Source organism: Dendropsophus ebraccatus, chromosome 9, assembly GCF_027789765.1.
Source record: "Dendropsophus ebraccatus isolate aDenEbr1 chromosome 9, aDenEbr1.pat, whole genome shotgun sequence".
In the NCBI taxonomy this organism is placed as follows: Eukaryota; Metazoa; Chordata; class Amphibia; order Anura; family Hylidae; genus Dendropsophus; species Dendropsophus ebraccatus.
The window spans coordinates 66,725,024-66,747,578 of record NC_091462.1 but is presented as its reverse complement, the minus strand read 5'-3'; the positions used below and the strand labels follow the sequence as shown (position 1 = coordinate 66,747,578).

At 42.6% G+C, this 22,555-nt stretch overlaps 1 protein-coding gene across 1 annotated transcript in view; it reads left to right on the top strand.

Moving 5' to 3' along the window:
- The window catches only part of HSPD1 (heat shock protein family D (Hsp60) member 1), a 121,530-nt gene that overhangs the window by 39,464 nt on the left and 59,511 nt on the right, over positions 1 to 22,555 (top strand). The window contains exons 6-8 of the mRNA XM_069983566.1: positions 1,795 to 1,888; positions 19,362 to 19,530; positions 22,448 to 22,547. Of these exons, the coding sequence (XP_069839667.1) occupies positions 1,795 to 1,888; positions 19,362 to 19,530; positions 22,448 to 22,547 (363 nt within the window). The remainder of the gene's footprint in view (positions 1 to 1,794; positions 1,889 to 19,361; positions 19,531 to 22,447; positions 22,548 to 22,555) is intronic.

The following is a 22,555-nucleotide window of genomic DNA, read 5'->3' as shown; positions in this document are numbered from 1 at the left end:
TATTTTCCATGGTAAAAAAAAATAATGAATTGAAAACTTGCTTTAGTTCACATCTATTGCGAATTTAGGTTTTAAAAGTTATAACAATAGTTGGAATTTAAGTATTTTACTTTCTTCCTCTGGCTGTCTGCATACATAGCCCCCTTTGGTGGCTTGTCTCCTCTCTTCAGTGTTTTTTTTTTTTTTTTTTTTAAACCTGTTGCTCAGATTTCTGCCCTTTTTTGTCCATTTACATCATGTGGCGTCCCAAGGAACATTCTAACATTCTCTTTTCATTTAGAGCTACAATTTTTTCAGAATGCAGTTAATCCAGATAGTCATATCTCTGACAGCTAGATCTCAAAACTTTTTAAACTTCAACTTTTAAACTTTTATTGAGAGGAAGAATTAAAGACAAGCACACACAAATTTGGCTACGCAGAGCCCAAGTGTGAATAACTTTGAACAACTAGAGATGTGGTAGTTGTAGATGTACAAAGAAACAGATGTTTGATCTGTATGGGTCAGCATGGAGGTGCAAGAAACCAACATCGATAAATATCTATCGGCATATGGAATTCTAGATACCATTGTATAATTGTAATCAAATTTGGTATATAAGTATAAGAAAGATCAAAAGAGTAAAGAAAAGGAAGGGGAGGTACAAATAAAAAAATGAAATAACCAAGTGGATAATAATGAAATAAAAATAATAAAAATGAAAAATAAAAGGTAATAAATAATTAAAAGTGGTAGGGAAGGGGGGGGGTGCTGTATAAAGGGGATAACTTTTCCATGGTTGCTCAGGAAAGGCAATCTATATGATTAGGGAGATACGAGCCAGGTAGCAATGGCTGGGCTATTGCGGAATTCCAACCAAACCATCCAGGTGCAGTTGAATTCATTGTTATGGTCTCACTCTTCTGCCACCATCTCCTCCGTACACATAATATAGTTCACTTCAGCCACCCACTCAACAAGAGATGGAGGGGTAAGGGATTTCCAGTGGCAAAGCAATACCATTCTGGCTGCAGTTGAGAAGTGATGGCGTATACCCTCCTTAACTGAGGAGATGCTGCCTTGAATCTTAGAGAGAAGCCCAATGTGGGCTACCGTAAGGACCTTGGGGAGAGCATTAAATAAAGGAAAAAAAGACTAGTCTTACTGGTTTCCTGCTGTTCTGCAAAGTATTTATTATGTCCTCTGAGAGGCCTTTGCTCCTGAGCATTGCCCTTTCAGGATCCATGCCGACATCTTTAGTGATAATAGGTCTGGATGATGTAATGGACCTTGATGTAGAAGGTCCGGTATCCTTGGAAGATGCATTGGAGGTTCCAAGGCCAGGGTTTGTAGAAGTCCAAACCACGCTCTCCTGGGCCAGTAAGGGACTAGGAGTATGACAAAACAATAAACTATGTGCAACTATACTGAACGATTAGTGAACAAATGCGGAACTTGAGGGAATGTATGTGGAATTACAGCGAACGATTAGCGATAATTTTAGGTTCAGATCTAAATCAATGATCAACAACACAGGAATTTTTTTTTTTTTTTTTGCCTGCAATTACACAGTGTAATAGGGCCCTTAAATTTATACTGAAATCTTCCCTATTCAGCAGTACAAGTTGTTTAAGATATGGTAATTGTAGACTCCCTGATGATGGCTAAATAAAAGTTACATTATAGGTTTGTACTTTTTCTATGACTTGTCACTCTAGAAATTGTGCTACGTAGATTTCATAGTTTCATTTGAGAACCAATTTAACTGAACTTTTTTTTTTTTTTTTTTTTTTATAAATACCATTAATTTTATAGGATGGCAAAACTCTCCATGATGAGTTAGAAATAATCGAAGGAATGAAATTCGACAGGGGCTACATTTCTCCCTACTTCATAAACACAAGTAAAGGTACGTATACACTTAATACAACTGCAACTGATATAAATTACTTTTTTTTTTTTTATGATAGTGTTATTACACTAATAGCGATTTTTCCTCTTTGTGCTGTATCCAAATTATATCAAATAATGGTATGAGCGCTCATACAGATTCACACAGACACCAATAGCAATTGGTATCAATGCAAAAAGGTTCCGCTTTATTACACAAACAGTTCTTATACTAGTTATGACGTACAGGAAAAGGGTGGTTACATCATTGGTTAATACTGGCACAATTAGCTATTTGCCTACTCGGGAGTGTCTTATGCTGATGAGTTCCTAAGTTATCTGACACCCAAGACCACTCGTATCCCCCCCCCTCCAAAGTCTTAAGAGAACAAAGACACATTCAAATATATATAATGATTACCATATGGCAGTACGAGCTATACCTGAGTATACATATAGATATTTTTCAGACTATATCTCTGACAACTCCCTCCTTTTTGCGGACTGCAGGATCAATGAGAGAAGGCGAAGTGAGGTGCATACCCTCGCCCTAAATGACGCAGAGCTGGACTTTCCTATTTCTTCAGCAGGTCCCCCCACAATCCTCTCAGGACAATGGGAAGGCAATACCAAACAGCCCCGCAATTATCAAAGATTATTAGTTTGTTTAAGGGCAGAGTTGCGCTCTTAAAATAATTGATCATAATAGTCTTTGTCTTTGATAGGGTTACTATTCATATACATGGTGTTTGAGGTCACTGATGTGTTGAATGTGTGTAAGGCAAGTTTCCTGAAACAAGGAATGACACAACAGCATATAAGGCTTAAAATTACAAAAACATCAACAAGTGTGATAACTAGTTTGGCTACTACATTGGACCAGCTTCCAAACCATTTCTCAAGCCATGACGTAAAAGCCTTATCAATTCGAGTTCTGAGCCAGTTCCTTTGATAAAGCCGTGAGTCCTTTTAACCCCTTAAGGACAGAGCTTGAAATGGCCTTAATGACAGAGACAAATTTTATGAATATGACCTGTGTCACTTTATTCATTAATAACTTCGGGATGCTTTTACCTATCTGGCTGATTCTGAGATTGTTTTCTCGTGACATATTGTACTTTACATTTCTGGTAAATTGGAGTCGATACTCATAATGAATCTTTATGAAAAAAACCCAAATAATGTGAAAAAATGTGAAAAACTGCATTTTTCCAACTTTGAAACTTTTTTGCGTATACAGAAATTGGCTATACCACATAAATTATATATTAAATAGCATTAGCAACATGTCTACTTTATGTTGGCGGCATTTATTAAACGATCTTTCATTTTTTTTTAGACGATAGGAAGCTTAAAACATTAGCAGCAAATTTCCAAATTTTCAGTAAAATTTCAAAATCAGATATTTTTAGGGACCTGTTCAGGTTTAAAGTGTATTTGAGGGGCCTGTATGTTAGAAAGCCCCACAAAGCACCCCATTTCAGAAATTGCACCCCCCACACTCTGCAAAAGCATATCCAGAAAGTGTTTTAACCCTTTAGGGGAGTCACAGAAATAAAAGCTAAGTGTGTAAGAAATTTGAAAATTTTAATTTTCTGTGCAGAGATTTTATTGTAATCCAATATTTTTCATAATTATAAACCTATTACCAGAGAAATGCACCCCAATAATTATTGCCCCGTTTCTGCAGTTTATAGAAATACCCCATATGTGGCCCTATTGCGCTATTTGACGCAACCACAAGCCTCAGATACAAAGGAGCGCCTAGTGAATTTCAATGCCTCCGTTATATTTGGTCATTTCTGACTGTACCACTTCAGGTTGGCAGAGGCTCTGGGGTGCCAAAACCTAAAAAACACCCCTAAAGGGACACCATTTAGAAAACTACACCCCTCAAGGAATGTAACAAGGGGTGCAGTGAGCATTTGGACCCCACAGGTGCTTCACAGATTTTCCGAACAATATGGCGTGAAAAAAGAAAAAAAAAATTTTACACTAAAATGTTGTTCTAGCCTTCAATTTTTCATTTTCTTAAAGGGATAAGAGGAAAAAAAAGACACAATGTGTAGCGCAGTTTCTCTCGAGTACGGAAATACCCCACATGTGGCGATAAAGTGCCAAGGGGGCGCAGGACGAGCCTCCAAAGGGAAGGAGTGCCAATTGGCTTTTGGAAGCTGAATTTCACTGGAAAGGATTTCAAGGGCCATGTCGCATTTACAGAGCCCTCGTGCTGCCAAGACACTGGAAACCCCCCACAAGTGACCCCATTCTGGAAACTACACCCCTCAAGGAATCTAACAAGGGGCACAGTGAGCATATGGACCCCACTGGTGACGGGCACAAATGTGGAACAATGTGACGTAAAAGTAAAAATTTATATTTTTTTCACTTTCATGGCACAAATGTGCCCGTCATCAAGGGGTCCATATCCTCACTGCACCCCTTGTTAGATTCCTTGAGGGGTGCAGTTTCCAGAATGGGGTCACTTGTGGGGGGTTTCCAGTGTTTTGGCAGCACGAGGGCTCTGTAAATGCGACATGGCTTTCATCATCCATTCTAGCCAAATCCAACCTCCAAAATCCAAATGGCGCTCCTTCCCTTCAGAGGCTTGCCCTGCGCCCACATGGCGCTTTATGTCCACATGTGGGGTATTTACAGACTCGGGGGAAATTGCTCTACACATATTGTGTGTTTTTTTCTCTTTTAACCCCTTGTGAAAATGATAAATTCAAGGCTAAACCAACATTATAGTGTAAAAAATGAAATATTTCATTTTCACGCCACATTGTTCCATATTTGTGCCAGTCACCAGTGGGGTCCATATGCTCATTACACCCCTTGTTACATTCCTTGAGGGGTGTAGTTTCCATAATGGGGTCACTTGTGGGGGGTTTCAACTGTCTTGGCAACACAGAGGCCTTTTAAATGCAACATGGCCCCTCGAAATCCATTCCATTCAAATCCAGCCTTCAAAAACGAAATGGCGCTCCTTCCCTTCGGAGGCTTAACCTGCACCCGCATGGCGCTTTATGTCCACATGTGGGGTATTTCCGTACTCAGGGGAAATTGCTCTACACATTTATTGTTTTTTTTTATCTTTTAGCCCCTTGTGAAAATGAAAAAAATCATGACAAGATTAATGATTTAGAGTAAAAACTTTACAAAAATTACACTAAATGTTGGTCTAGCCTTGATTTTTTCCATTTCCACAAGGGGTTAAAAAAGAAAATGAACACAAAACGTGTAGGGTAGTTTCCCCTGAGTATGAAAATACCCCACATGTGGGCATAATGTGCCATATGGGCACAGGGCACGCCACCAAAGAGACAGAGCGCCATTTAGAGGCTGGAATGGAGGATTGAGGCCATGTCGCAATTACAAAGCTCCTGTGCTGCCAGGTCAGTAGAAACCCCCGACAAGTGACCCCATTCTGGAAACTACACCCCATAAGGAATCTAACAAGGGGTGCAGTGAGGATATGGACCCCACTGGTGACAGTCACTTACGTAGAACATATGCCGAGAAAAAAAAAATACCATTTTTTTTCATTTTCATGTCCCAAATGTGGCCGTCACCAGGGGGCCATATCCCCGCTGCCCCCCTTGTTAGATTCCTCATGGGGTGTAGTTTCCAGAATGGGGTCACTTGTGGGGGGTTTCTACTGTCCTGGCCGCACAGAGGCTTTGTAATTGCATCATGGCATCCTCTAATGGGAATGGCGGCCATACCTACTTAGCTGGGGAAAAGGGACCATTCTAATTTATTTGGGGGTATTAGGCCAATTATTAGTTTATAAGGTTGGAAATGACAGGTGTCCATCAAACTCAACCTGTGTTGATCCAGAGGAAGGCAAAAAACCCTCGTGAGGCACACGACAGTAGCCTCATCACAGGGAAAAATTCCTTCCCGACTCCATAATGGCGATCAGAATAATCCCTGGACCAACGTGACCCCTGAAATAGGAATAAGGGACAGAATTTAGATAATGTAGAACCCCAGTGACGTGTGGTGCGCCTTGGAGCGATCCAGTATGCAGAGGCCGGGGTGATCAGGACAGGTGTCACACGGGAAAATGGTGTCCTTCCTGATCCCCCTGTTACGCCACACTCTGCACTTCTTCTGGGGTCTCCTGTTCTCCAGTGTGGGGGACGTCACCTGGAAAATGTTGTCCTGGTGCGATCCGGGGTCCTTCATATCCAGAAGCGCTGGGTCCGCTATATGGCTACTAAATATTAGGGCGCTATTACTACTTCTGATATTTTCGTATCGTGCCGCAAGCTACAGTAGCTTGGGCAGCGAGGGACCGGAAGATGAGGTGCTGGTATAAAAGTTATCCCCGTACAGGTGGTGACCTTTATCCAGCAGTGGGAAGATCAGTTCCCGAACGATCTTCCCACTTTTTCCGAGGATGGGGGGGGGGAGGGGGCATCTGCGGGCTGCATTCGGGTGTCCCTTCCTACATACACTCTAAGGGTACGTGCACACTGCAGAATCGCGACAGATAACCCTTTGTGCATTCCGCAGTTGGCACCCGCCGGCGGACTGATGCAGGCGCACGTCTCCGTCCGTGTCATAGACTCCATTCTATGCACGGGCGGATTCCGCTCTCAGTCAAACGTATTCATTCTTTGGATGGACGACGGAATCCGCCCGTGCATAACATGGAGTCTATGACACGGGTAGAGACATGCGCCCGCATCAGTCCGCCGGCGGGTGCCAGCTGCGGAATGCACGAAGGGTTATCCTTCGCCATTCCGCAGTGTGCACGTACCCTAAATCTGTAAGAGTACCCTGAGGTACGCTCACAGAGTTTGGAGAATTTCACGCCATACCATGATCTCTTATTGGGACGGTACTGGCGGAAAAGACGTGTCTGGGGGGCAGCGTACGCTACGCTACCCCTAGACACGTCACAGGATGATGAGGATGAATGGAGGAAAGAAGGATCCCCCCATTCATCCTCACTGGCTGTTTCGGTGTCGGAGGCAATAATAACGTATCCCTCTGACGCCGAAAACACCCTGGGGGCCATCTTTATATGGGGATTGGTATATGGGGTATGTAGTGGTGTAGTGTCAAACTTTATTCAATGTAGTGTGGTGTAATGTAGTGTTTTTTACGTGTTTTTTTTACAGTAAGTATAAAAAAAAAACCTACGCCAACAAAGGAGTTGCTGATAAATGCCGCACTTATGTGCGGCACTTATCAGCAGACTGTGGCAGTAGAATATAGAAAAAAACCACCCTGCGCCAAAAAGGAGGAGTTGCTGATTAGCAGCGCACTTTCGTGCGATGCTGATCAACACTCAGCGGCGATAGGGTGCGGAAAATAGAAAAAAAAAAATTTTGAAAAAAAAAAAAAACTTTTTCTACATTCTGAACATCCCTATAGTGGCTGATACGTGTATTACACATATCAGCCGCTAGAGGGCAGCAGAGCGCAAATTCCGGAAAATGACGAGGCTGGAGCCGAAAATAGCCGAGAGAAGACGACGGGGACCGCCGGAAAGATCCGAAGACCGAACGGAAAGATGGAGGACGCCGCGAACCCGGAAGACGCCGATCAGGAGCCCGGGACAGGTGAGTAATGTACAAATACCTGCTCTGGACCCCTCGGCTACCTAGCTGAGGGGTCCAGGGCAGGTATTTATTATTTTGTGGGACTCTGATCGCCGTGCCATCGGCCCGATCGCCGTGAACGGCCGGCCGGCCATTCACGGCGATCGGGCCGGTGGCACGGTGACCACCATTACTTTTTACAGTAATGGCGGTCGGTGCCGTCCTCGGACAGCACCGACCGCCATTTTTCCCGGGTCATCGGAAAGGTTCCGATCGCCGCTATTGGCTGATCTGAATTGATCAGCCTATAGCGGCGATCGTAAGCACGGGGGGTGTTAACCACCCTCCGTGCCGTGAAGCTAAGATGGCCAGCTATGATTTATAGCAGGCCATCTTCCCCGACCGCTGTGTGTGAACACGCAGCGATCGGGGAAACATCGGGCGTAAATTTACGCCCTGATGCGCTAAGTACCAGGGCGCGAGGGCGTAAGTTTACGCCCAATGTCGTTAAGGGGTTAATGGCTTTGTGATGCTTCCATCGGGGGCAGTGTTGTTGGGAATGAATGTGCAACACGAAGCTCCGAACATCTTACAGACCCCTCCTTTTTCAGCTAAAATCATGTTGAGGGCCAGTCTGTTTTGCCAAGCCATTACTGAGGTGGAGCCTAGTTGTTCTGCAATTCCCTTGACAGCATCACTGGTGTAGTTGACGAATCTCTGTTAATTATAATAGAGATAGTTAATCCAATCTACATTTTTATTAATGGCTATCATAGGAATGAGAGATTCAAAACCTGCTGCTATCTGGTTTCTGGCTTTAAACTCATCTGGAACTCCTCTAGGAACTCCTATCGCATCAATATAGACATATGGGTCAAAGGATGTTGGGAGTGATCTCTTACTACGTTTGTGATTGATTTCATTCCATTTAGGTGGGTAAAATATCTGGAAAGGCATAAGTATCTTAACTAAGGCACACTGGCCTACCCATTCTGTCTGCATCCTGGGTCGGAGTTTTAGGTCTCCACACATCCACCAGATATCAGCATGCTGTTTTATTTGATTAATAAACAATCTATCTAGGTAATCGTCACTACTATTGCTTGTATTGCTTGGGTCAGTGAGTTGTACAATGTGCGAACAGTACCCTGGAGGGAAAGCACCAAGGGGTAGTCCTACACTATTGCGTTCAAAAAAAGTATAGTTCCCAGGGTACGGAACTACACCAAAGCCCGTATGGTCTTCCTCCTTTACTGCAGGATATAATAATGCTAGGGCTTTGCAACGTGGGGCCATCTCATTAATGGTAACAGTTTCAGAGTACATCTTAAGGATGCACTTGAGACCTTCAGGATCAGTGATATCATCTAATGGAAAAGGTACAGTTCCTAAATGGGGACGAGCTGCAGCACAGGCAATACAGTCATATTTATCCTGAGAAAGGGCTGTATAATGTACCCATTCTACCCATAAGTCGATATCTGAGAACCCAGTCTCGATGGCTAACTTATCTTCGCATTTAAGATTGCCCAAGTATTTAACACCAAATATTGGCAGAGGGGTAGGATTTGCCTGTAAATCCTTTCCTATTACCATTATCTTGAACTGACCTATGGGATCTTTGCCCTCTACCACTGCTCCTAGGACATAAGTCCCTGAATCTTGAGTGGGATTTCTAATGGATAGGAACAGAGGGTTACATCTATCATACCTGCAGTTATCATATCATATATACCTGAGTGTCATTCTCTGCAATAGGTTTTCCCCTTTGTTAACTCTAGAGGTGGCTCCTGTTGGAGTATATCCCCAACTACTTGGACTAGTGTTCCATCCCACCAATCCCCACTTTTCACATGTCATAGAGTTTGGTTCAGTTACACATATATACTTGTCGGACCAGAGCCATGTGTCCTTATTTATTTTGTCCTTTGGCCCACAGTCAACTACAATACAGAAGTCAAACCATGCAGTTTTTGTATCGTCTTGGTGGAACACAAAAGTAGGGATTTTATCAGTCTGAGGTTCCCCTTTTATAAAATACACAAAACATATCAACACATGCAGGACAGTTACGCCCCTGAAGGTCATTCTGGTGACTGTTCAGGCACTTTCTTGCAATGGGATGCGTGGATCCAATTGGGTTTTCCTTCCAATTTGACAGCTGTGGCGGTGGTCAGCAGAACTTGGTGTGGACCATCAAACCGTGGTTCTAGAGTTTTTCGGACGTGCTTTTTCACCACTACCCAATCTCCTGGCTGTAGAGAGTGGGTCGCCTCTATGCTGTCTGGATCTGGAAGAGAAGCAAACACTTGGGAACATATGTTAGACAATCGTTTTTTGAGACTGATAACCTAGTCGGTAAGGTTACTATGCTGCATCTGGAGTTGTTGGGGAAAATAAAGCCCTAGCCTAGTGGCATTTCCAAAAAGAATTTCATAAGGGCTGAGGCCTGTCTTTCGGTTAGGGGTAAACCGAATGGAGAAGAGTGCTAGGGGTAGGCACTCTGTCCATGGCTTTTTCAGCTCAGCCATAGCTTTCTGCAGCTTAGATTTGATAGTTCCATTCAGTCTTTCTACTCTACCGCTACTTTGTGGATGGTTGGCTGTATGTATGGAAGGCTTGCTCAACGCCCAGGGCCCCCATGATTTCCCTCATGACCTCCCCTGTGAAATGTGTACCACAGTCACTTTCAATTGTCTCTGGGACCCCATAACTACAGATTACCTCGTTAATCATTTTCTTAGCAACAGATTTCGCAGTGGCTTTGGCCACTGGATATGCCTCTGACCATCCCGAGAATAGGTATACACACACTAGTACATATTCAAGGGTCCCGACTTTGGGCAGTTGGATGAAGGATATTTGTAGTCTTTGGAAGTGGAAATTGGGCCTGGGGGTGTGTCTCAAAGGTGTTTTTACAGTCTTTCCCACATTGTAATGGGCACAAATCATACAAGCTTGGGTAAACTTGGCTGCTGCAACACTAAATCCTGGGGCATGCCAATATTTATTCACAAGATCAGACATTGCAGTCTTTGACAAGTGGGTGTTACCATGGGTGGCCTGAGCTGTGGCAGGAAACAGGGCACGGGGTAAACACAATTTCCTTTTTAGTTATCCTGCTCCCTCAGGGTTCATCTTAGCTCCTTTCTCTTCCCACCCAGACTTTTCTTCCTTACTGGCTTGAGATTGAAATGTTTTAAGCATTTCAAAATCAACTGGCAGGGCAATGTCTTGTTGTACTGCTGCAATACCTGCAGGGTCATGTCTGGGATTTTGTGCAGCAGCTTTTGCTGCCTGATCAGCCCGATGGTTCCCTCGAGCTTCAGGGGTTTTGTCTGAAGAGTGGCCTTTGATCTTAACAATGGCCACCTTCTTTGGCAACAGCAAAGCATCCATTAGGGCCTTTACACCCTTGCTATTTTTACTGTGAGAAAGTCTCTAGCCTTTCAGATGGGACCATAATCATGGGCAATCCCAAACCCATATCTGGAATCGGTGAATGTTTTGCAGTTTTTCCCTCCGCATATCTGCAGGCCTCTTCCAAAGCCTTGAGTTCGGCCTCTTGTGCAGACATATGAGGAGGCAGGGGTTCTGCCTTGATGATTTCATGTACCGCGATCCATCCACAAAGCTCCATTTCTGGGTTTTCCAGGTGGGTGTCTACCACATGATTAAACTCTGCCGTCTCTTAGGACATTAGTTGGAGACAGTCATGTGACTACTCAGAGTCAGGAAGATACTGTGCTAGGTGACTCATACTACTACTCCCTCCCCCCTCCAGAGGCAGCAGAGTAGCCGGGTTCAAGGTTGTGCACCTTTGAATGGTGACATTTGGTGGCATAAGGAGTGCACATTGAAGTCTAAGGTGCTAGGCAGTGGAGAGGTGCTTGGGCTGCAATTGCGTTAGAATAGCAGTGATGTTCTGTGGGGCAAGTACTGTAACAGGGTAGTTCAGTACAATGCCAGAGCTTTTATCAAGCATGTGGTATACAGCTGCAACAGCACAGACACAAGATGGAGCTCCTCTGGCTACTGGGTCAAGTCTGGCAGAGTAATAGGCCACAGGACGTTGGTTTCCTGCCCTTGCTTGAGTGAGGACAGCTGAGGCGTGGCCAAGAGACTCAATAGTGCAATAGAGTCTAAAAGACTTGCATAGATACTAGAGACACAGCATTTGCGTTCCATGTGCTGAGTGTCCATCTTTTTCCTCTTTGGGGCGGAGAGGTGCACGACACTCACGCTTAAAATGTCCATATTTGCCACAGTTGTAACACCTACCCCTGCGTCGAAATATTCCTCCCTTTCCCTCTTCTGGGTGGAGCTGATAAGCAGCCACACCCGCTCTAGGTCTTTTGGTGAATTCTACTTCCACTTCTTTAGCAACTTGCAACAGAGTAGAGACAGGTTGTAGAGACCTCCACTAAGGTCTGGCCAATACCAAACCTTTACGAATGTTTTCTCTAAGACCCTCTACAAAAGCAGCAGTCAAAATTCTACCATGCATCAATGAGGTATTTTCAAAGCCCAAATCCATCCATCTCTGCCGCAGTCTAGTATAAAACTTCTCCACACTCTGTCTTGTTGCATATCAGACAAGGTGGCTGACTGCTCTGCTAGCCTCTTCCTCCCCACTCAGTGAGTGACTATATACTGCTCTCCAGACTGGAGAGTTGTATCATCCCCATCACAAGAGCCCACAGCAGAAGCAATGAGTTGAGAAAACGAATCCCCAGCTTTACACTGCACCAATTCCTCCAAATCCCTCCAACTACATGAAAAAAAAGCCTTCCTAATCTTTGCCATCTCTCTACAAAAAGGCATAGGCAATTCCTCTGGGTTAGGAATTCTGCTCATTATTGCTAGCATCTCACTAGGGGACCAAGGGCGATAGGCAGGCTCAGCAGGATAATCATTTGGCCCCTTAAGGGGGCCAATCCCATAACTTGGTTGTTGGGATGTGTGCCAAAAAGGATTTGATCTAGATTTGTTTGGCACAGATGATGTTCTTTGGGACCTAAAATCTCTATCTTCCAAAACCATTGCTGCACTTTCCTGTGACTGTGGTACACTTCTATCTGAATAGGGTAGAAGTGATGGTGGATTACTATATTCAAGGGGTGTATGTGAGGCACCTCCCGTTGTCATTATAGGTGCAGCTACAGTAGGCATACTTTGTTTTGGTGGTACATATAATTGGGAAGAATTATTTGCACATACAATAGGGTAAAGGCCAGTACTGGGTTATAGCTGGATTTAGCCAACTTTTGGGTGTAGTACATTTACAACAAGTCTCTCTAGTCAGGATTCTTTTGTCTACAACTACACTCCCAACCCCCACCATATGGGGGTGGAGCAGTATGCACCATAGAAAGTATACCATTTGAAATAGAAATTGGGGAAGGAGGGGATTTTGGATTGGAATGTTTTGCACGATTGAGGGAGTTCCTGTCGAAAGAGTATTACACACGGTGGTGGGGGCTGCCCCACCCTGTGCTGAAGAGCTAACACACTCTGTTTTCAGACATCTTCTCATATAAAAACTGCCCATCTTCCTCAATTTCTTTCAACTTTCCATCAGTCACTTCTAAAGATATCATCCGCCATAATTCTGCTTGTTCTAGACTATTATTATCCTTCAACCTCTTTTTCTGCAATATCTCTTTCCACAATTCTTCCTTCAATCTACCACCTTCTGGCATCCCTAAGGCTTGCATGAACGATTTAAACTTTTTAACTGCATCTTTACCTTCTCTGTCCTCCATTAATTGGGCAGCTGTTAGGCTACCACCTGTACAATCCTTTTTTTTTTTTTTTTTTTAATTCAGTTCTCTGCACTCGGCTGACCAATATTCAGCTCAAGAGTGAGGCTGACCAAGCTCTACTCAGCTCCCTCCTGGCTGACCAATATTCAGATCATAGAGGGGCTGACTAATTTATGGGTTTTTTATTCACAGTTACAGACAGTTCTAACTCACTTTCTGTTTATATGCACTTTCTTTATGCAGTTTCTATATAACATCCTCTAGAGGGAGCCTATACACAATACTACGTATTACGTCTCACGTACTGCGTTATATCCGGATAGTACCAGATATGCTTTCTACAAAACACAGACTTTTAGCACTACCAACACAAAGAGGGGATCTTAGGGTTCTTAATTTAGATCTAGATCCAGCACAATTGAACCCTAAATAGCGTTAGATCAACACTCAGGTACAAACTAAGCGGGGACTTAGAGGAGAGTAAGAAATAAGGCTTTCTTACCTGCTGCAGCTGTGAAAATTGTTATCTCACGAATAGCGATTTCTTCCTCTTTGTGCGGTATCCAAATTATATCAAATAGTATGAGCGCTCATACAGATTCACACAGACACCAATAGCAATTAGTATCAATGCAAAAAGGTTCCGCTTTATTACACAACTAGTTATGACATACAGGAAAAGGGTGGTTACATCATTGGTTAATACTGGCACAATTAGCTATTTGCCTACTGGGGAGTGTCTTATGCTGATGAGTCCCTAAGTTATCTGACACCCAAGACCACTCGTATCCTCCTCTCCAAAGTCTTAAGAGAACAAAGACACATTCAAATATATATAATAATTACCATATGGCAGTACGAGCTATACCTGAGTATACATATATATATTTTTCAGACTATATCTCTCACACTAGTAACTGCTTCTCTTAAAGGGGTACTCTGGAGGGGAAAAAAAGCTTTAAAATTAATTGGTTTCAAAGACTAACGGCTTTTTAATTTCTACAATTCCAAGTCTTATCAGCCCTGTAGGAAGTGGTGTATTCTTGCTAGTCTGGGACTTTGGTTTCTGTTGCCACCTCTATTTGTATCAAGAACTGTCTAGAGCACTCCTGCTTTTCTGTGAGGATTTGCTATTGCTCTGCACAGTTCTTGATGCATATAGAGGTGGCAGCAGAGAACACCATGTCATACTGTAAAGCAGTGATTTTCTACCTTTTTTGAGCGGCGATACACTTTTTTTATACTTAAAAAAATCCTGGGGCACACCACCAACCAAAATGGCACAAAATGACAGTAAAAACAGTACATATTATACATATAGTTCAGAGTTCACTCTTGGGGATTTTAAATCAGCTTCTTATCACCGCAAGAGCTGCTTTTTAAGCCCTCGAGTGAAATATGCCTGGCAGAGGTCCTTTCAATAAATTATTTATTTTAAAAAAGTGAAATAAAAAAGGATAACTCTCTCATATATACAATCCCATGTAACCTCATACATACAGTCCCATGTATTCCCATATGTATGTATATATGTGTGTATGTATGTGTATATATATATATATATATATGTATATATATATATATATATATATATATATATATATATATATATATATAAAAAATTGTATTATATAATATATATATTTTTTTATTATATAAAATATATATATATATATATTTCAGTCCCACGTATATGAGCACATAATTAGCACCATATACTGTGGTGATGTGCACTGTATAGCGCCACAGTATATGGTGCTGATAATTGTGGCTCATATACTGCAATATAAAGGGGTACAATGAGAAGTACTATGGCCATGAGGCTAGAGTACAAGTGCCCCCTGCTTTGCCTTCGTACAGTAATGCCATTTGCAGTATGCCCCCATATAATAATAATGCCCCCTGCAGTTTGCCCCCATATAATAAAAATGCCCCCTGCAGTATGACCCCATATAATAATAATGACCCAATATAATAATGCCCCCTGCAGTATGCCCCCATATAATAATAATGCCCCCATGCAATATGTCCCCATATATTAATAATGCCCCCTGCAGTATACCAATATGCACCAATAGTATTTAAAAAAAAAAAAAAAAACATCATACTCGCCTAATCCGCGCTGTGTGGCTTCAGGCAGCAGCTCTCCCTCCTCTTCAGGCTCCATCCTGTGAGCCGCGGGGACTGCACCTCCGGCAGACGTGATGACGTCACATCACGCCTGCCGGAGAGGTCACGTCCCGGCGTCCCATAGGCTGCTGCATGAAGTGCCGCGGTCTATGGGAGTGAATGTCAGAGCAGGACGCTGACAGGTACTGCTCCGACATTCTGCTAGACTGAATGTTTCGCCCGCTCACTGTGTGAGCGGGTGGAACATCGAACCGATCGGCATATCCCTAGAAGCTCCGCGGCCGCAGCTTCTAGGGATATTAAAGGGACAATGTTGCATTTCCCACCGGGATCCCGCGGCACCCCTGGCGGGTTCTCACGGCACGCCAGTGTGCCGCGGCACCCCGGTTGGCAAACGCTGCTGTAAAGAATATGCCACTTCCTGCAGGACATACTGCAGATGAAAAGTAGTGGAAGACTTGAGATTTTTAAATTAAAATTAGAAATCTATATAACTTTCAGATACCATCTAACCAGCACCAGCACATTTTCGTTTTATCTGTAATAAATATTAATCTGGTCCAGCAAAGATATATAAAATATTTCATATTGCCTTCCTGTACCGTGCAATTTTAATTAAAGAAGCTGATTTTAATGCACGCTGTGCCGGATCAGTTTTGCTTCTCGATGTAGTTTTGTGTCGAGTCTGCTGAGCAATTTTTAAGAAATTTACACAGTAATTTGAAGTGAGCGACATTTAAATGTCGCTTTTCAGAAATAAGTATCAATAGCACAAGCAATTTTAACCCGCTCCAGCATCAGGGCGTAACTTTCGTCCTGATGTGGAAGGGGGCATTCAGAGGATGGCCGCGCGGCGACCCCACTCGGAACCATCGCGATCCTGAGTGCCATGTGTAGCCCGGGACCGCAGCTATTAGCTGGCGCTGTCAAATCTGACAGCTGTATTTAAAAGTATTACTGTCCCCATTTCCCTGGTGTCTAGTGGGGGATCTTCCCCCTGTGATGCAATCGCGGAAGGGAGATCCCTTCTGCTTACCAAGCCGGAAACTCAGCAACGCTCCGACCAGGGTGGATTTGTTTTAAATCAAACTGATTTAAATCACGATTTAAATCACGATTTAAATCACTAGTCCGGAAGGCTTGATTTAAATCAGTGATTTAAATCAAAGTTTCTACCTAAACTAGTTCTTGCTACTTTAACATGCAAGTAGATGAAGATTTTTAGAATCACTTTTTATATTACTTTTTTCTCCCCAGTTTAATGGGTTAATCATTCATATTTGGACACCACTGTTCTGTTGTACTTAGGAAGGAGAAAAATAATCCTGAACTTAAAGGGGTTGTCCGGCGATAAAAAATTATTCACAGAATAACACACATTACAAAGTTATACAACTTTGTAATGTATGTTATGTCTGTGAATGGCCCCCTTCCCCGTGTTTCCCCCCACCCACGCTAGACCCGGAAGTGTGGTGCATTATACTCACCGCATATCGTATCGTCCACGGTCTCCGATCGTCAGCAGTGACGTCTTCTTCGGGAGCTTGGCGGATCTTCCCGAGTGCCGGCCACCCTCTGCAGCGTCATCCGAAGCTCAGCCGCGATTGGCTGAGCATAACTGTGCTCAGCCAATCGCGGCTGAGCGGCTGATGACGCGGCCACGTCATCAGCTGCTCAGCCGCGATTGGCTGAGCACAGTTATGCTCAGCCAATCGCGGCTGAGCTTCGGATGACGCTGCAGAGGGCGGCCGGCACTCGGGAAGATCCGCCAAGCTCCCGAAGAAGACGTCACTGCTGACGATCGGAGACCGTGGTCGGCACACGACAGGTAATGTATAGCGCACCACACTTCCGGGTACACGGGTGGGGGTGGTGGGACACGGGGAAGGGGGCCATTCACAGACATAACATACATTACAAAGTTGTATAACTTTGTAATGTGTGTTATTCTGTGAATAATTTTTTATCGCCGGACAACCCCTTTAATAACAATTTAAATGGATTTATTCAACTGAAACAATAACAACATTACAGCATACGTTATTTGCTTAAACAAACATCCATGTTAAGGGTCTATTCACACGTCAGTATATTTTTCCAATCCGCAAATTTCAGTCCGTATTGCATCCGTATTGCTTCAGTAAAATACAGACCCCATAGAGTTGTATTGGATGTGTCAGTTACTGTCCGTACTAGGGTCTGTCCTTTTTTTTTTGCGGAACGGATTGCAGCCCAGTACACAACACGGATGTGTGTATAGGTCCATTGAAATACATTGGTCCTATATTATTGCGGATCCGCAATTAAGGACATGAACAGGACGTATGAATAGAGCCTTAACTAATTTGGCTAAACAAAAAAAAAAAAAAAAAAAAATAGTCCAAACAATCAGAAACATATTGTCTAACTTCTTGGACTTGGTACTGAAGGGGATGATTCTGTATTCATAGGTTTGTAGAACAATAGGATTAAGGTCTTTTTCTCAACTCTGTTCATGTTGTAACATTTGAGAACATATACAGCCTTTATTCTACTGAGTTAAACAACTCAGCTTTATCTCATGATGGAAGAACCTTTGGATGGTAAAATATTTTCCTCAAAAAGCAGTTTATTGAAAAAAATCCGATTTAAATCAAAAAAATCCGATTTAAATCAAAAAAATCCGATTTTTTTGATTTTTTTAAAAAAATCATTGATTTTTATCCACCCTGGCTCCGACGTTGGTCCCGGCTCAGCATTTGATTCCTCTGGTCTAAGTATACTGCAGTGATCTCTATGGGAGATCACTGCAGTAATACTGAAAGTCCCCTAGGGGGACTAAAAGTATAAAGTTAAAAAAAAGTGTTTTTATTAAGAAATGACCCCCCCCCCCCCTTTTGCCATTTTATAAATAAAAATAAATAAACATATTTGGTATCGCCGCTTGCGTAATCGCCGAAATATTAAATTATCACATTGCTAATCTCGCACGGCAAATGGTGAAAGCGCCAAAGTGCAGCCTAAGTGCAAAATTGTGCATTTTTAGTCACATCAAATCCTGAATAATTGTAATAAGTGATCAAAAAGTCGCATATATGCAAGTAAGGTACCGATAGAAAGAACACATCATGGAGCAAAAAATGACACCTGACACAGCCCCATAGACCAAAGGATAAAAGCGCTATAAGCCTCGGAATAGTGAGATTTTAAGGAACATATATTTGTTACCAATGGTTTAATTTTTTTTAAAAGCGATCACATAATATAAAAGTTATACATGTTACATATCGTTGTAACCATAGCACCTTGCGGAACATATATAACAAGTCGGTTTTACCCCAAATAAAGTTTTTTTATTTATTTTTTTTTTATTTCAGAACACTTAATTTTTTTCTGGTTTCACAGCATACTTTATGCAAAATTCAGCCTGTCATTGCGAAGCACAATTAGTGACACAAAAAATAAGGGCTTATGTGGTTCTGTAGGTGAAAAAATGCAAGCGCTATGGCCTTTTAAACACGAGGAGAGAAAAAGCGCAAAAACTAAAATTTGCCCGTTCCTGAAGGGGTTAAGTAACAGTTTTTATTAAGCAAAAGAGTTTTCGTCTGTACTCAAGCTATTTCGCTTTGGGTCCATTATGGTCTATGGAGGGAGGAGGTGCCAAGGTGTGTTACTGAGCATGGAGAGGAGAAAAGGCAGCCTAGCAAATCACATTATCCTGCAAACGTATCTCATAAAGTGAATCCAGCATCTTATGTGCCCAGTCTGCAAACAGCAGGGTTGACTCTGTCCTTTTCCTGCTCACTCATTCCCCAACACACACACCCCCCCAAAAGAAAAAAAAAAATCACTTTGCTGCTCTGTAATGTAGACTGCTTTGCTGGATAATGAGCAAATGAGCAGATAAGAAGTGAGGGGTGGGGGATGTAGGAAAACCGCTATTTGAGTACAGAAAGATGCATTTTTGCTTAATAAAACCTATTGCAGAATTTCTTAAAATTGCTTGTACAATTGATTTCTGCTTTGTTTTTATTTCTAAAATATTATATTTTATTTTTAGGTCAGAAATGTGAATTTCAGGATGCGTATCTCTTACTTAGTGAAAAAAAGATATCCAGTGTGCAGTCAATAGTACCTGCACTTGAGATTGCAAATGCTCATCGTAAACCCTTGGTTATTATTGCTGAAGACGTTGATGGGGAAGCTTTAAGTACCCTAGTTCTCAACAGGTAAAGATTTCCATAAAAATTGGTTTCAGACTTTTTTTTTTTTTTTTTTTTTTTTTTTAATAAATACTAGCTCTTTTTAACTTAGTGGGAAAAAAGAAAAAAAAATTATAAGGACAAAAAACAACTTCACAGTATTACCACGGAGGGCTATAGACAATAAGCATAATCTTCAAACCATTAAATTGTCCATACAAGTTTTCTTTCTTGCTTCCTTAGTAGTTTCATAGTGAAAAGTGTTCAGACCTTGACTGTTCAGGAGAGCGAGTGTTGAGAAGTCTGCACGCAGCGTATTCACTCCTGAATCTGTTACATGACCTAGATGGACATCCAATGCAAGTCTTTTAGGGGCCACCTAGGTTGGAGCACAGAACACTTGTTTTACTGATCAGAAAAACTTTAACCCTTAGGCGACCCTGGATGTACGTGTACGTCCAGGGCCACCTACTTGTGTTCAGAGCGTGTACCGCCGGGACCGCTAATAAAGTAAACTGATGCAGCTGTCAAAGTTGACAGCTGCATCCAATTACTTGAATGCAGCCATCCCTGGTGCCTAGTGGCATAGATAGCTCCTCCGGACGCTGATCCTGTAATGGCGCAGATCCCGGCTCTGCACGCTATTGCTTCCGGCTGCAGCAGCCGGAAGCAATCAAAGTGCCTGTTTCATCGATCTATGCTGTATATCTATGCAGCATAAATCTCGATGAAAGAATAGAGTGCTTATACTAGAAGTCCCCCAGGGGGGCTTTTAGTATTGGTCTAAAAGTTATAAAAAAAGTGTGTTAATAAAAAAGCCCCCTCCCCTAATAAAAGTTTACCCCCCTTTTCCCATGTTATAAATAATAAACATGTTATCGCTGCGTGCGTAATCGCCCGAACTATTAATTAATCACATTCCTGACCTCGCACAGTAAATGGTGTAAGCGTAAAAAAATCCCAAAGTGCAAAATTGTGTATTTTTGGTTGCATCAAATCCTGAAAAATTGTAATAAAAAGCGATCAAAAAGTCACATATATGCACAATCAAGGTACAGATAAAAAGAACACATCATGGCACAAAAAATGACACCTCACACAGCCCCATAGACCAAAGGATAAAAGCGCTATAAAAGTTATACATGTAACATATTGTTATCGTAATGACTTGACCAACATATATAATAAGTCAGTTTTACCCCAGGGCGAACTGCGTAAAAATGAATTTTTTTCTGGTTTTGCAGTGTCCTTCAATGAAAAAATTCAGCCTGTCATTGCAAAGTACAATAAGTGGCGCAAAAATTAAGGGCTCGTGGGTTTCTAGGTGAAAAAATGCAAGTGATATGGCCTTTTAAGCACAAGGAGGAAAAAACTAAAATGCAAAAATTGAAATTGGTCCGATCCTGTAAGGGTTAAAGATGTCTCTCGAACATATCAAATATCTAATGATGGGTACTCTTTAAGTTCCCATTTTGTGATATGAATGTGATAGAGATCAGATCAGATCAGAGCTTTTTTTTTTTTTTTTTTTCTTCTTTCCCTTTACTAGTAGCCGTGCAATGCTGCTAGAATTATTATTCATTGTTACTTTAACACATCACATTACCAGTTACCACTTTTTGTGGTGTTTGGTGCTTAACCTCTTAAGGACACGTCATGCGCCCGCAAGAGGTGTTCAGAGCGGGGCCGCTTGTAGCCCAGGACCACGGGTTTTAGCGGGCACGGGCTGATCGCCGTGCCCGCTAATACAATAATCAGATGCAGCTGTCAAAGTTGACAGCTGCATCCGGCTGCGCCGGGCTTCCCGCGGGGATATCTCCGATATCAAGTAAGTGTGAGGGGCTCTAGCGGGGGGTCAAGAGCCTGACACCGGGGGTGACAGGTCCTCTTTAAGGCTATCTGATGGCCCTTATAAGCACTAAAATGCTGTGGCTTTATTATTGCTACTATACCCAGACCATCCATACTTTTACTTTACAAGAACCTATAGCATGACCAAGAACAGGAACCAGCACCGGATACCTTAACTCTGCACGTGGTTAACAGGGGGTTAATCCCATTAAATTGCCATGTTGCTGTCATGTGCACTGAAATCGTAATTTTTTACCTAGTTTGTATGACCCATGTCTGTCAGTATGTCTGACCCATGTTAGTGGGTAGTAACCAACAGCATCATACAGCTATATCTCTCAAATAAAAACTTTGAGTAGAGCGTGTTCATTTGAAGTATGTTTAATTTCACTTAACGCATCAGTTTAGGTCAGTTTAAATTTATGATGGTTTTCAAATATAAATCAGTTGAGTGAAAAAGAGGATGTACCCTCAGGTACACTCTTTAAAATGACACATGAATCGGACGGTGCTGGAACGGGGAAGACAGTGCCGCGCTCCTTTTTTTTTTTTTTTTTTTTTTTCTTCCTTAAACCGCAACCCGGTTCCTGCGTACGGTGCCGCTCTATTCATGGTTACCGGGCTGGAGGTGGGCCGACCCGCGCCCAGTTGAGGGAATCCCCTGCTTCATGGAGGGGTGGGGGTTTCCTCCCACTGGGGGCCAGTGCTTTACCTCTGGCCCAGTAACCATGAATAGAGCGGCATCGTACACAGGAACTGGGCCGCGTTTCAAAAAAAGGACTGCTGCAACTGCATCCTTGTGCCGACGTGGTCCAATTCATGTGTCATTTTAAAGAGTGTACCTGACGGTACATCCTCTTTAAAGCGTACCTGTCACAAAGTCAGAGGGGAATTGCACTCTCCAGCCGAAAAATCACACATCCATGGTGCCATTATAGTAATGCATGTGACCCCGACCCCACCCCCAAAACTATGATTCCGTTAGGTTTGCGCACACTATACCCAAACTTCCGGCCGTGGACTTTGACAAGTACGCATTAATTCTTGTATGCATTGTGTGAAGGCTTCTAATAGTTTTCATACTTTTTTTTAGGCTAAAGGTTGGTCTTCAAGTGGTTGCTTTGAAAGCCCCAGGTTTTGGAGACAACCGGAAGAATCAGTTAAAGGATATGGCAATTGCTTCTGGTGGAGTTGTAAGTTG